The sequence below is a fragment of the Eutrema salsugineum genome, unplaced genomic scaffold (assembly GCF_000478725.1).
Source record: "Eutrema salsugineum unplaced genomic scaffold, Eutsalg1_0 scaffold_11, whole genome shotgun sequence".
Lineage (NCBI taxonomy): Eukaryota > Viridiplantae > Streptophyta > Magnoliopsida > Brassicales > Brassicaceae > Eutrema > Eutrema salsugineum.
The window spans coordinates 4,444,826-4,459,220 of NW_006256901.1; the positions used below are offsets into that span (position 1 = coordinate 4,444,826).

The window sequence follows — 14,395 nt, forward strand, 5'->3', positions numbered from 1 at the left end:
GTCGCAGAGTCACTGTTTGTTAGATGATTAATTAAGGTTTCATTGTTTAAGAGGGTATATATAGGAGTTGTACAATCAACAACACCTTGAAAACATGAACTTGCTAGGTACATTTTCACAATTAGTTTTTGTTATCCTTTATTTTAAGAGATTTAACCTTGCATGTATTTTTTTTTTTTTTGTTAGATTCAATCTCATGCAGAGCTTGGTGGTGTTCAGTTTGAAGTGCTCAAAGTCCAAACGTTGATTGTTAAGACGAACTTTGTTCGATCTGTTCTTCCTGGTCTAGCAAGGTTACGACAAAATTCACCTGAGTAAAGAAGTTATAGGTGAATAAAAGTAAAAGCAATATATACGATTTATTAGGAAAACTATTTGTATGTCTTTTTTAACGATAAATAACAATTATGAATGGATAAAACTAAGAACAATATATAAATAATTAATTAGCAAAACTAATTGGAAATCTGTATAGTCGTTTATTTTTATTGATGGTTATTAAATTTAGAAATTATATTAGGGAAAATAATTAAAATCCAAACACAACAAAAAATCTAAGAAGTTATTAAAATAAGATAATTACGGAAAAGAAATCAAGGACAATGCAAATAATTGACGAAACTTATACTTAAAAACATTGAATGGATCTCCAAATACGAAAGAGATTCATCATAGAACTTGCACATAACAAAGCAGTGTACATCATTCAAAGAGAAGAGCGAGAACCTATTGACCTACCTCATAGAAAGCTTCGACATACTCGGTATCATCCTTAAATTAAACCCAAAGCATTACATGCATATTTGAAAGTAGGGTGGACAATACCATTAATTATTCTTATATCCTTATAAAACATGGATCGCAGAAGACATGCAATGAAACCCTCAAGTAGTAGGCTTCGCCAGTGTTAGGGTTATAGTTGGCTATAATACTCGGTCTGGAGTTGCCACAAAGACGGGGATGCCATTGATGTTTTTATGATCCCAAAATTCAGAATACATATGCGATATGACTAGATCTAATTACACTTCAACTAACCTATAAATTTATCATTGTAAACATCAGCAGAAAATATTCATCTTCTGTAAAAACGATTTGAGATGGAGGCAGATGATCTGGTAAAATCTGAGGATCACAGAGGGGATGACTGCTAGTCGCTACGGAAAACTCATAAAATTTTTGAAGAAAAAAACTATTAGGCAATGGATTTACATAAGAATGTATAAAATCAGAAAAAAATATTTAAAACACGAACTAAAATAAAAAACATAAATTTTTATTTACCTGGCGATTCTATTATAAGGCGAGAGATGAAATATTCAATCAGCGAAGTATGAACTATAAAAAAATAGTATTTTCATTATGGAAATGCATAAATAATAGTATATATTGATTTTTAAAAAGACGTGGATGAATATTTAAAAAAGATGCTAGACCTTAGAAGACAGACGTTGTATGTAAGAAAACATGAAGACCGAGAGAAGTATATATAGCACAATGGATACGCTAGGGTTTAGGTTAGTACCGATTTTGATATCAGTGACCTATAACCAAAATCAGTAGTTAGGGTTGATTTCGAGATCGGTGCCCATAAACAAAATTGTTGGTCCATAATCAAGGGAAAAAAGCAGTGTCACAGATATTTATATATAGGATTAATGATCAATATATCAAAATTAATTAAAACGCCACATTTTTTTTTAATAATGACACATAAAACAATCGCTGTGATGATGACACATCAAATATTTGATCTCAAAAATAATAGTATAGATATCAAACAAAAATTGCATTTTTACTCCGAATATGAGGTTAAAATTTAACTTAATTTTTCTAGAGTACGCAATTTTAGACTTTATAATTATTGTCATTTCATCTATAAGTCAAGTGATAAGGCGTTAGTAGTTTTCAGTTTGTTGAAAGTTTGCCATAATGGATTAGGCCACAGATCAAATGCTTTCAAACATAAATTTATCAAACTATTTCTAGTTATCACCGGTAGACGTTTAAGTTGCACGACAATTCAGATATTTTATATATATCGGAAAATATGTTAAGTTTACCATTTAACTATGATAAAATAATAATAATAATAATAATAATAATAATAATAATAATAATAATAATAATAATAATAATAATAATAATAATAATAATAATAATAATAATAATAATAGTAATTGCCGGTTAACTATTAAAAAAACAAGCAACATATTTTTTGTTTTGTCAAAAACGTTAACCCTTATCTGGTGATGAATAACACATATGACAAGTTGCGCGGTGGATTAATTAACAATATGTGCTTAAAAAAATAACTAAAAAATTGGTTGACCTAGACATTTCTTGTCCGAGACGGGACCACTCTTTCCTCACGTCTTATTCGTCAACCTCTTTTCCATTATTCCCAATTTTTTTTTTTCTCTGTAGATCTGCTCTAATGTTCCTCTGTTTTTTTTTCGTTACAAAAATAAAATATTCTCATTTTAAATCCATTATCATGGGTTTCGTTAATAATTACACATCGAATTCAAAAATTAGAACCCAGAAAACAAAATCAAAAACGAAAACCGACAAGAGAAGCAAAAGAAAGCCCACATAAATTTTTTTTTGTCTTTGAGATTGAATGTAATTAATTAGAAAGCAAGTAATTTACAAAATGGCGAAAACATAGTTTGTGTTCTTGAAAAAAGAAAATGATTTACAAGATATATGACCAAAACATAGTATGTGTTCTTGAAAGAGAAAATAATATACAAGAATTATTTTTCTTAAAACCAAGTAATTTACAGTAATATTACAGATTAATTAAGATTTTACTAATCTCAGGGAAGATAACCGATGATATAAGGGGAAGGGTGAGAGAAGGAGGCGGAGTAATGGTAGGGGCCGTGGCGGAGGAGGGCCGGAGGAGTCGGAGGAGCGTTGCTCAAGAAGACTCTCACGGCTTCAGACACCACCACCACTAACTCCTTCGCTATCTTCACCATCTCTATACACATCTCTATTCTCTTTATCACCATTGATCCTCTTTAGGTATTTGTCTTATCTCTCTTCCTTTTCTCTACCTTCAAATTCTCACTCCATCTTCGTATTTATATCTCAACACAAGGATGCCATATGGATTATGTATAATTATGTGTAATTATGGTTTAACTTATTCTGATTTTCTTATTGAGTAATAATATATCACCAAACAAACTATGACGTCCTATGAGTTTTCATAAACAAAGAAAAAGAGAAAAATGAATGCATTGACTTGGTTGTATTTTTAAATGACAGGTTTTGGTTTTAGTTTTTCAGAAAACCCATTTACCCAATCACGATTTAAGAAAATTGTTATTCTATAAATCAAGAAAACTAGTCAGAGTATTTCATTTAATATCCTCTTTTATGATATGAATAATAAAATCGAAATATTACAAAATTTATTTACTATCAATGTTGGGGTTTTTAGATATCTTTGATCCTCTGTATTGTTTTTGTAGGTTTGTCGAACGAATCTCATATTTTTATTTATTTGTTAAAAGAATCTCATATTTTTCTTTAAGCAATTGAGAACTAAAAGTAACATAAAACTCGATAAGTTTCAATTATTAATTTTTTGTTTCACTTTTAAATATTATACTTAGTTATAGTTATACTATTCATTAGTAAAGTATATCTATACATTTTAGTAGTTTTGAATACATAAAAGTAAAAGAAAAAATCATATTTATGAATCAAGGTATCTAGAAACTAGACTTACAAGATTAAGTATTCAGGTTTAAGAACCCAAAATCTATGGAAAAAAAAGTAACCCGAAAAACTATAACTAAAAACAAAACAAAAATAAACTCAAAAAAAGGAAACTAGTGCCCTTTGAATCTTAACACTTGACTGATATGTTGCTGGATAGTGGTATAGATATAGTTGTATGATCGAATAACTGAGTAAATTGTATGCAATAATTTATAGAATGCTGAAAAACTAATTTAAATAGATTAATAACGTCGTTTTCCTTAGTATATTTCCAACATGTTTATACTATAATTGAATCTCTATAAATTAATACTCAATAAATTAATAATTATTATAAATTAATAAATTTTTATGGTCCCGAGTAAATTTTCATCAAAATCGATAATATAATAAGATAATAGATTTTTTGAAACTCATATGTAAATATATGGTCTCAATATAAACATAAATTAATAATTTAAAAATCTATGTATATATAGATAAGATATAATATACTAAAATATAATTAATATTTTTTTGTTTTTTTTTAAGTTCAAAGTTTTATTGAAAATCATCTATTTATTTATTTACATCAATAACTTTTAATATTATTTTTTTATGTCCATTCAAAATTTGTGAAAAATGTTAGATATGATAAATAATTTTCTTACATGTAACTTTTTTGAAATGTATTATGGTATTGTCTTCAATTTTAGCACCAACATTATGAATAATAGCCATATGTTTTTATAAATTTTGTACTAATGAACATTTATATTCTTACATAGATAATTCAATCTACAATTAACAAATATAAATAACTATTTTATTGGGATTGCTATAACTAGTTATCATAATTTTAAGTTTATGCATGTCATTTTATAAGTATATGAGTTTAAATTTTTAAATATAACATTATTTGAAACAAAATTTTAGAAGAAGACAGACAAAAAAATATTTTTTCTATAAATTAATAATTATAAATTAATAACACGATAAATTAATAAAATATTATAGTCTCGATATTATTAATTTATAGAGATTTTACTGTATATAGCAAAATCATTTTTTTCAAATTTGATGAAATTATGAATAGTAAAAATCACAGAATTACAATTTCAACGTAAAAAGATGATATACTATTCAGCACTTCAATATCTTCCTCTATTTCCATCATATTTGTATATCTTATCAATTTTTACGTACTCACGATAATATCAATCATAGCTAGGTGCCTAGGTGAAATGATGATTTAATTAGGTTTTTGCTTTAAAGCAACGTCTCTCTCTCTCTTTCTAGCTCTACGTTGGATCTAACCCATAATTGTGCAAGACCCACATCTCTGCCTGGAGTTTCATTGACCCCAACAAAATTGTTAGATACGCATACACAAAGAGTCCAGGTGTTTAATATAAACATATCCTAAAAAAGGGGCTTAATAAATGAGTTGCAGGAGTTGCAAGAGTTGAAAGAAACCATGCTCCAAATACTAATTTTCCCAATTCAATTCTACTTCTAGTGTAGTCTACAAGATATGGTCTTTTTAGGACAATTATAATTTCAAAATGTAAACCATAATCGGTTAGGCATCAAATATATTCAATATTTAAAGACACAAAATTAAAGTCAACTACTCACTTCGTAATTGTCAACTAGTTAACAATTTTTGTAAATTTTATTTATTTCACAATTGCGTTTGTTAATAGACCCAACGAAATTCTTTTTCTGTTTTAGGCCCGAAAAGATTCCGGCCGGCCCTGATTATTTTTTCTTTGTTTACAACAGAAAAGGAAAGAATTTGGAGAGGAAAGAGATTCGTGGCGTGGAAGTGGAACAAAGCCTTGCCGATATTAAATGCTCCTCTTTAATTATATATATAACATAAAGTTCGATTAAGTTCGGTTTGATAGGTAACCCAAAAATCAAACCAAAACCAAACTAAATACCAAATTGAACCAAAAAATAAAAAAGAAAACTAGATACCGAACAGAAAATAAGATTAACAAATTAGGCAGAGACGAAAACCAACGGCCGCGATGCAACAACAATGATCGTTAGTGGAGCTCGCGGCTTTTCTTCACCACTCTCCGTCGCCTCTTCCTCCTCCGCCGCCGTAACCGTCAACGTCACGTCCTTCAACGTTTCCTCTCTCTCCTTCAACCTAAACATCATTCCCTGCTACCTCGTTAGACACTGCTCCAGTTCAAGCTCGATTCTCCTCCGTCCCCTTTCCTTCTCCCTTCTCCGCCATCGCAGCATCTACTCGCGTCGCTCTCTCCGCCGTCTCTCCTTCCATGGGAACCAAAAACCATCCTTCTCCCAGGCTAATTCCACTGCTCAGCGAAGCGTGACTTTCTTCGAACACGTTGCAGGCATCAAAGAATCGAGAGAGAAAACCATCGATTTCGGGGATTTAGAGTCTGCGAGGAACGACGCAAGGAATTTCGCGACTCGGAGAGTAGAGACTGATGTGGAAGTGAGAGAATTAGAAGACTTGCCTGAAGAATGGCGACGCTCGAAGCTTGCTTGGCTGTGTAAAGAAGCTCCGTCGCATAAGGCCGTGACGCTTGTGAGGCTCTTGAATGCTCAGAAGAAATGGGTTCGTCAAGAAGACGCTACTTACATCGCTCTTCACTGTATGCGGATTCGTGAGAACGAAACAGGATTCAGGGTAATGTTAGATTACAGTAATGACTCTTTGTTTGCAATTGATTTGGCTAAAATTCTGCTGAAAGTTTTCATCTTTTTAGGTGTATAGATGGATTATATGATTGATTTGTGCTGAAAATTTTCATCTTTTAGGTGTATAGGATTCAGGGTAATAACCCTTTTCAGAACAATCCATGAATTTGGATTATATGGCTTGTTGATGCTTTAATTTGGCTGAATTGTGTTGAAAGTTTTTATCTTGTTTAGGTGTATAGATGGATGACGCAGCAGAATTGGTACGTGTTCGATTTTGGTTTAGCGACGAAGCTAGCTGATTTCTTAGGCAAAGAACGGAAATTTACGAAATGCCGAGAGGTATTCGACGATATTTTGAATCAAGGGCGTGTCCCAAGTGAATCCACGTTTCATATTCTTGTGGTTGCTTATCTAAGTAGCTCAGAGCAAGGCTGTCTCGAAGAAGCGTGCAGCGTTTACAACAGGATGATTCAGCTTGGAGGTTACAAACCGCGTCTTAGTCTGCATAACTCTTTGTTTAGAGCTCTAGTTAGCAAACAGGGAGTGCCGTCGAGTGATGACCTTAAACAAGCCGAGTTTATCTTCCACAATGTTTTGACTACCGGTCTTGAGTTACAGAAGGATGTGTATACCGGATTGATATGGCTGCATAGTTGTCAAGACGAAGTTGACATAGACAGGATAAACTCTTTAAGAGAAGAGATGAAGGAGGCGGATTTTCGAGAGAGTAAAGAAGTTGTGGTCTCGTTACTGAGAGCATATGCAAAGGAAGGAAGCGTGGAAGAAGTTGAGAAGACATGGCTTGAACTGCTTGATTTAGACTGTGGTATACCTTCTCAAGCGTTTGTGTACAAAATGGAAGCTTATTCAAAAGTCGGCGATTCTGCGAAAGCGTTGGAGATCTTTAGAGAGATGGAGAAGTATCTAGGTGGTGCAACAGTTTCTGGATACCACAAGATCATTGAGGTTCTATGTAAAGTCCAGCAAGTGGAACTTGCGGAATCTCTCTTGAAAGAGTTTGTAGAAAGCGGGAAGAAGCCGCTCTTACCGTCATACATCGAGATAGTTAAAATGTACTTCGTTTTGGGTTTACATGAGAAATTGGAGATGGCTTTTGTTGAGTGCTTGGAGAAATGCCAACCTAGCCAGACTATATATAACATATACTTGGATTCATTGGTAAAGATCGGTAGCCTCGAGAAAGCAGGGGATGTTTTCGATGAAATGAAAAGCAACGGGACAATCAATGTGAATGCAAGATCCTGCAACACTCTTTTGAAGGGATACCTAGATTCTGAAAATCATGTGAAGGCAAAGAAGATATATGAGCTGATGAGTTTAAAGAAATACGAAATCGAGCCGCCGCTTATGGAGAAGCTTGATTACATCCTGAGCTTGGTGAGAAAAGAGGTGAAGAAACCGTTGAGCATGAAGCTAAGCAAAGAACAGCGCGAGGTACTGGTTGGTTTGCTATTAGGTGGCTTGCAAATCGAATCAGACAAAGAGATGAAGAGCCACAAAATCAAATTTGAATTCAGAGATAACTCTCAGGCTCATGTGATCCTGAGACAACACATACATGACCAGTTCCGCGAGTGGTTGGCTCCTTCGAGCGATTTGCAAGAGGATATACCGTTCAACTTCTCTTCAGTTTCACATTCCTACTTTGGATTTTACGCTGAGCATTTCTGGCCAAAGGGTCGGTCTGAGATTCCAAAACTGATTCATCGGTGGCTCTCACCACACTCACTGGCTTATTGGTATATGTACAGCGGCTTTAAAACATCGTCCGGAGACATTATATTGAGATTGAAGGGAAGTCTAGAAGGTGTTGAGAAGGTAGTGAAGGCTCTGAGAGGGAAGTCTATGGAATGTCGTGTTAAGAAGAAAGGAAAAGTTTTCTGGATCGGACTTCAGGGAACAAACTCGGCTTGGTTCTGGAAACTAATAGAGCCTCACGTATTAGAAGAGATGAAAGATCATCTGAAACCTGCTTCTGAGTCAATGAACAATGATGGAGATGAAGAACAGAGCATCAACTTTGACACAAGCTCAGATAATAGCAGCGATGATAGGATTGATTATACATATCAGATGAAAGTCAACAATGTTGAGGTGTGATAACATCGTTGAATTCTACTCTTTACAGCAAATATAGGAAAATAGTAATAAGTAGATTCAACTAAGCCTCTTGAAGAAAATTCATCATAAGGTTTTCTCTGCAATATGTGTATTGATGCCAAACTAGATACCTGGCCTTCAATGATGATAAATTTGATAAATATAAGATCTACAAGTATAATCTCTATATTATTATTTGAGTAGTTATTTACATAAATAAAAATTATTTTATAAAAATATTATAGAATATTTTACATAAACTAACTTTAATTTCTAAGATATTATATAACTAAATTTTATTTTAATGACTGTGCCGTAGAAAATTTCGTGGGCTAAAATTGCAAATTTTTCGTAGGCCAAAATTGTAGGATTTAAATAATAGTAAACTAAGCCAATATTGTTATGAGAAAAAATGTTATTATTAGCGATAAAAAAATGTTATTAAAATTGTGTAGAAGAATGTTTTTTAAATTGTCAAAAATACATTTCAAAATTGATAAAAATTTAGCTTGGTTCGCGTATCATAATTTTAAAATAGACATGGTTTTGTAGAGATATGGTTTTGTATAATCATTGGTTCTATTTTATTATAGATTTGGTTTAAAATTTTAACGAGTTTTCATGTATGATCAAATATCTGCATATCTAAAATTAACAAAACTTGTCATGAGAGAAAATGTCATTAAAATTGCAGGTCTTTCGTGGACCAACATATTTGATTGGGCAAATATTATAATCTACAAAAGAATGTATATGGAAAAAAAATTGTACAATATGATAATCATTATGTAAATATGGAAAAAATCTAATATACGAGAGAATGCATATATGAGAAAAAAAAATCTATGAGACAATGTAATCAACATCATGTGAATATTGACAAAAAAAAAATTTACAAAGAGAATGCATATATGGAAGAAAGAATCATATAATATGATAACACTCTCAAAAAATTTGTACTCTATAATTTGTAGAAATGAGTCATATTATATATACTAAACTATAGAATATGACCAAATTTCTTACTATATTTGTAGACCACTAGACGGTTTATTCAATAATTTAGTATAGGAGAAAAAGCTTAAAAAACCCTCAACTATTTAATATTTGTCAGTTTCTTACTTGAACTTTTTGTGTTGCTAGAAACTTACATGAACTAATTTTTTGGATCAAAAAACTACCTGAAATATTTTATAGTTCTAGTTTTTACCCCACGATTTCACGGCCGTTAACGGTCCAACAAAATTAGTAAACTCCGTTATTTTCTAAAACAAAAAAGCTGAAAAATCCCTCAACTATTTAGTCTTTGCCAAAAAAATACCTGAACTTTTAATGTTGCCAAAAACCCACATTAGATAATTTTTGTTTTTGTGTTTTGAGTTAAATGACACTAAAAAACCAGAATATCAAAGAGTTTACAACAACTAAAAAAAACGTTATCACCAATAGAATTCGAAATAAATTACGATATATTTTTTTTGAAATTACGATATATTTATGACTAAAGATTCTGTAGATGAGTGTTTCATTTTATTTTTGAGCTGATTTAATCTCCACTAAGATGATCTTCGTAGATGATTAAAAATATCTATCACTCTTTATCTCCGTTGATTACCTACTAATTTATATTTATTAATCTATTATGAGCCACTGAAATCATTCTTCGAAAGAGTCGATTAGTTAGGAACTTATATTCAAATCGCCTTTCGAAATAAATGTTGTATACGATGAGAAACAAACCAATATCAAATAAATAACCATCAGCGAATGAATCTCGGGAGAACCATTAATGGATGTGAAATAGTGGGGTAAAAGTTGAAACCGTATAATATTTCAGATTTTTTTGACACTGAAAAATTAGCTTGTGTGGGTTTTTGGCAATATTAAAAATTCTGGTATTTTTTTGACAAAGATTAAATAGTTGAAGGTTTTTTTTAATATTTTCTTGTTTTGGAAAATAACGGAGTTTACTAACTCCGTTTGACCGTTAACGACCGTGAAATCGTGTGGTGAAAACTGGAACTATAAAATATTTCAGGTAGTTTTTTGATCAAAAAAATTAATTCATTTAGGTTTCTGGCAACGCAAAAAGTTCAGATAAGAAACTGGCAAATATTAAATAATTGAGGGTTTTTAAAGCTTTTTCCCCTAAAAGTAAGAAATAAAATATAATATTAAGATGCTGAACAAGAAACCAGTATCAAGCTAGAGTCGAAGAGAAGACGTTTGGATCAAAACCATCACCAGAGAAGAAGTAGAGCCAGATGTGTGATCTTCACAACCATCTTTTGATACAATGCTGTGCTTAGATCTGTAGAGGCTTTAGACGAATTAAAATATATGGCTTTTTAAAAAAATAGTTTAAAAATATCACCTAAAACGTACATAAAAATAATAATAATAACCAAAACTATATAAATTTTAAAGCATAAATTTTCTTTTTTTCTTTCCTAGAAAATTATTTACCACATAATCGAGTTGGTATTTTTAGTTTAAACTTTACTAATTTTTTATTATACTACATATTCATTTCAAATTTTAGTTAGATTTTTTTTTCTTAAATTATCCTTTTTTATTATCTCTTCATATATATATATATATCCATAAAAATAATTATCAATAACAATAAATACTAGTATATAGACTTCTTAAATAAAGAATCCAATAATTTCTACTTCGTTAACTATATATACATGAACCTAGTTAAGAAAATGGTGGCTCTAATTTTTTTTCAATTTTTTGTGGCCCTAACTCACACAAGGTTAGACACGGTACTGCTTTGATACTTTCTAATCGCATTGCTTTTAAGCTGTGTTGGTTGTGATGCGTCAACCTCTTACCAGTCATTAACCATTCTTCCCATGTTGACCATGGACAAGTTTTTCTACACTCGTCGCCTTGGACATGGATTTTACGGGGCTCATCCTTGTTCCAAATGCCTTACTCAGGGCCGGTACTGAGCTAAAGCAGGTAAAACTCTTATTTTAGGCGCCAAAAACTATATGTATAAGCTAAAGACATCAAATTTCTGAAATAAACATAATAATAATAAAAATATTCAAATAAAATATTACATTATAAGATAAAATTACATAAACATAATAATAATAAAAATATTCAAATTAAATTATAAATTATTACATTATACCAAATTATTCAACAAAACTATTCCATAATGTTCCCAAATACGATCAATCAATGCATTCCGAAGTGATAAATGAACCTCTTTATTTTTTATCTGTAAATTACAAGATGAAAATTGTTAAAATCGGGTATTATCATTTATTGCCATTTCAACTGTTGCCTCTGGAACTGGCTTTGCATTTCTAATTGGTGCATTGATGTCATGTTCATGTAAAATTTAGTATAATGCACGCTGTCATTATATCATGCAATACTTATTTCTTTCAATAACGTGAAGATCCGGTGATGATAGCAAACTTGGATTGTAGAACTCCAAATGCACGCTTAATGTCTTTTCGACATGCTTCTTGTCTTGCTGCAAAAAATCTTTTCTTTAGACCTTAAGGATCGCTTATAGTTTGAACAATAGTTGACCATTTCGGATATATACCATTACCTAAGTAGTATCCATGTTATATTATTTTTCTTGAATAACATAATTAGCTGGAGGAGCGGTACTTTGAGCGAGTTTTGAAAATAAATTTGAGGATTTCAAGGCATTAATGTCGTTGTTGCTGACTGGCATACCAAAATATGCATCCCATATCCATAGATCATAATCTGCAACTGCTTCAAGAATGATTGTGGGTGATTCGCTACGTCCTGAAAATTGTCCTGCCCATGCAGTTTGATAACACCGTATTTTGACCACTTTTGTGAATTGTTTTTAAATGAATTTCAAATAATTTTTATTTCTTTTAAGTGTTTAAGTATGATAACACCGTATTTTGACCACTTTTGTGCATTTTGAAGCAAAAGACCATTTTGGGTAAATTCGGATCCTCAGAAGTTTCACATCCGATGAAGACCTTCCCACCGTCAGATCATCCCCAAAATCGGATATAATATAGAAGAGAAAACTATCTTTCAAATGCAATTGGTTTTAAGACAATCCAATGGTTAGATCTCCAGATATCCTTGATGCACTGAAGACATGTTCTGCAGTCTCGCGAAGGAAGCAAGCACAGAATGAAGATTCAACCTCAAAGACCAATCCCCGCGGGTCCAGGAGCCACGACCGTGGAGAACACACTCTCGACCGCGGTTACGAGTCTCTGGCCGCGGCCAAACCCCAATTCACCGCGGTCAGAAGCCTCACGACCGGTGCCGACTAAAAGGCTGGCTCATGACCCTGTATCAAGCCCAATTCGTCTTTTCTTCATTGGAAACCCTAAGGACGACTGGAGAGAGTTCAAGACCTATAAATATGTGTCTAAGGAGACCTATTTTCGTGTGCCTCAGAAGAATCCCTTTTGGGAGCCACCAAATTTAGTTTTCTAGGGTTTTTATGTTCTTATGTTCTTAGTTTTTAGTTTAGGGAGATAGAGATTTCTCTTGAACTCTCTTTATGTTCTACCTTTATTTTAATTCGGTTTTTACTTATATGCATCTTTCAATTTCGTTTTCATCTTCTTCATATTAGATTAGTTGTTTAAAGGATTTGAAGAGAAGTTTTCTCCGAGCTTAGATCTTGAAATCGAGATGCTTCTTGTTTCTTCTTATTAATCTATGCACGTCTTTTCTATTTACTTTATGCACGTTTTGGAATGATGAGGTATGAGTTTAAAGGCTCGATCGAAGGGAATCGACTATGTTCGATAAGGATCTTTGCGAGATAAACCAAAGCCAAATTCTAGAAATCTTTCTTCTAAACTTATACTTAAAGCATGGATCTAGCGTCGCGAACTAGAGACTGATCTAGGTCCTTGGTGTTGCGAAAGTATTCATCCGGGGCTGGATCTAGTTTGAGAAGAGCAGATCAACCATATGAGTGGAAACCTACCTATGGGCGAGCTGTGAATGTTGACGAGTCTTAAACATAATGCATCTTTTCCCTTCCAGGGCCAGAGTGGAAACCTACTGGTCAGGGTTGCGAGAGATAGTTGTCTATGATCACGACAGTGGCGTATTCATACGTCCGTGACTCGAGTTCTAAGAATTTACTAGGATCAATATTAAGAGCTTTGTTCATCCTTTAGATTTATTATCGAATTATTCACTTCTAGTTTTCAAATCCCTTTTTAAAATACATATATAGAAATCGCACAACCTATCCAAAATACGTATTTCGTCTTAGACTTCGTTTACTAATTCTGGTTCTAAGGTTCTGCAGGTAAAGCGTGAATTCTCTGTGGATCGACACCCTAAGTACTACAACGCACTGCTGTGCACTTGCAGATATCTAGGGTTATAAATTTAAAACATGAAGTCGCGAAGTCAACCCTAGCAGCATCAAGTTTTTGGCGCCGTTGCCGGGGAATCCAATCGTCTTCACCTGCACAATCTCAGAGGTTCGTAAATTGATTCTAAGACAACTTTTTCTTACTTATTTTCGGTTTTATTTTTCTTTGTTTCAAGTCTTTGAAAAAAAAAAAAAAAAAGTGTACCGACCCGCGGTCGTGCCTGGTCGACCCGCGGTCGTGCCTGGTCGACCCGCGGTCGTACCTGCGCGACCCAAAACGAATTTTCTTGTCTCGGATCAATGGTATGACGACTTCAATCCATTCCCCTTCCCACCTTCGACCATCCACCATCCTCTACCATCACCACACCACCATACCATTACCAAGACATCCAGGTAAGTTTTCTCTTTCTTTATCTTTTCAATTCATTACATACTCTATTTCTCATCCTTACTCTGAATTATTTCACATCCTAAAGTGTGATTTAAGTCTGGGAGAGAATTTCA

General features: G+C 32.7%; 2 protein-coding genes across 2 annotated transcripts; one reads left to right on the forward strand and one right to left on the reverse strand.

Moving 5' to 3' along the window:
- Positions 1–2,619: 2,619 nt before the first annotated feature.
- LOC112089954 lies at positions 2,620–3,182 on the reverse strand. Its single transcript, XM_024160842.1, has one exon. The coding sequence runs from the start codon at positions 3,018–3,020 to the stop codon at positions 2,823–2,825; it is 198 nt and encodes a 65-aa protein (XP_024016610.1). The 5' UTR covers positions 3,021–3,182; the 3' UTR covers positions 2,620–2,822.
- A 2,542-nt stretch (positions 3,183–5,724) lies between these two features.
- Positions 5,725–8,684, forward strand: LOC18025919 (pentatricopeptide repeat-containing protein At2g15820, chloroplastic). The gene is made up of 2 exons (XM_024160696.1): positions 5,725–6,388; positions 6,634–8,684. Exons 1-2 carry the CDS (start codon positions 5,765–5,767, stop codon positions 8,521–8,523), a joined length of 2,514 nt encoding a protein of 837 aa, XP_024016464.1. The 5' UTR covers positions 5,725–5,764; the 3' UTR covers positions 8,524–8,684.
- The last annotated feature ends 5,711 nt before the right edge of the window (positions 8,685–14,395 follow it).

Bases quoted from the DNA above. Each gene is read 5' to 3' on its own strand.
- LOC112089954 (XM_024160842.1), bottom strand. From the start codon at position 3,020: ATGGTGATAAAGAGAATAGAGATGTGTATAGAGATGGTGAAGATAGCG.
- LOC18025919 (XM_024160696.1), top strand. From the start codon at position 5,765: ATGATCGTTAGTGGAGCTCGCGGCTTTTCTTCACCACTCTCCGTCGCC. The intron at 6,389-6,633 runs GTAATGTTAGAT...TATCTTGTTTAG, and splicing joins AGAACGAAACAGGATTCAGG to GTGTATAGATGGATGACGCA.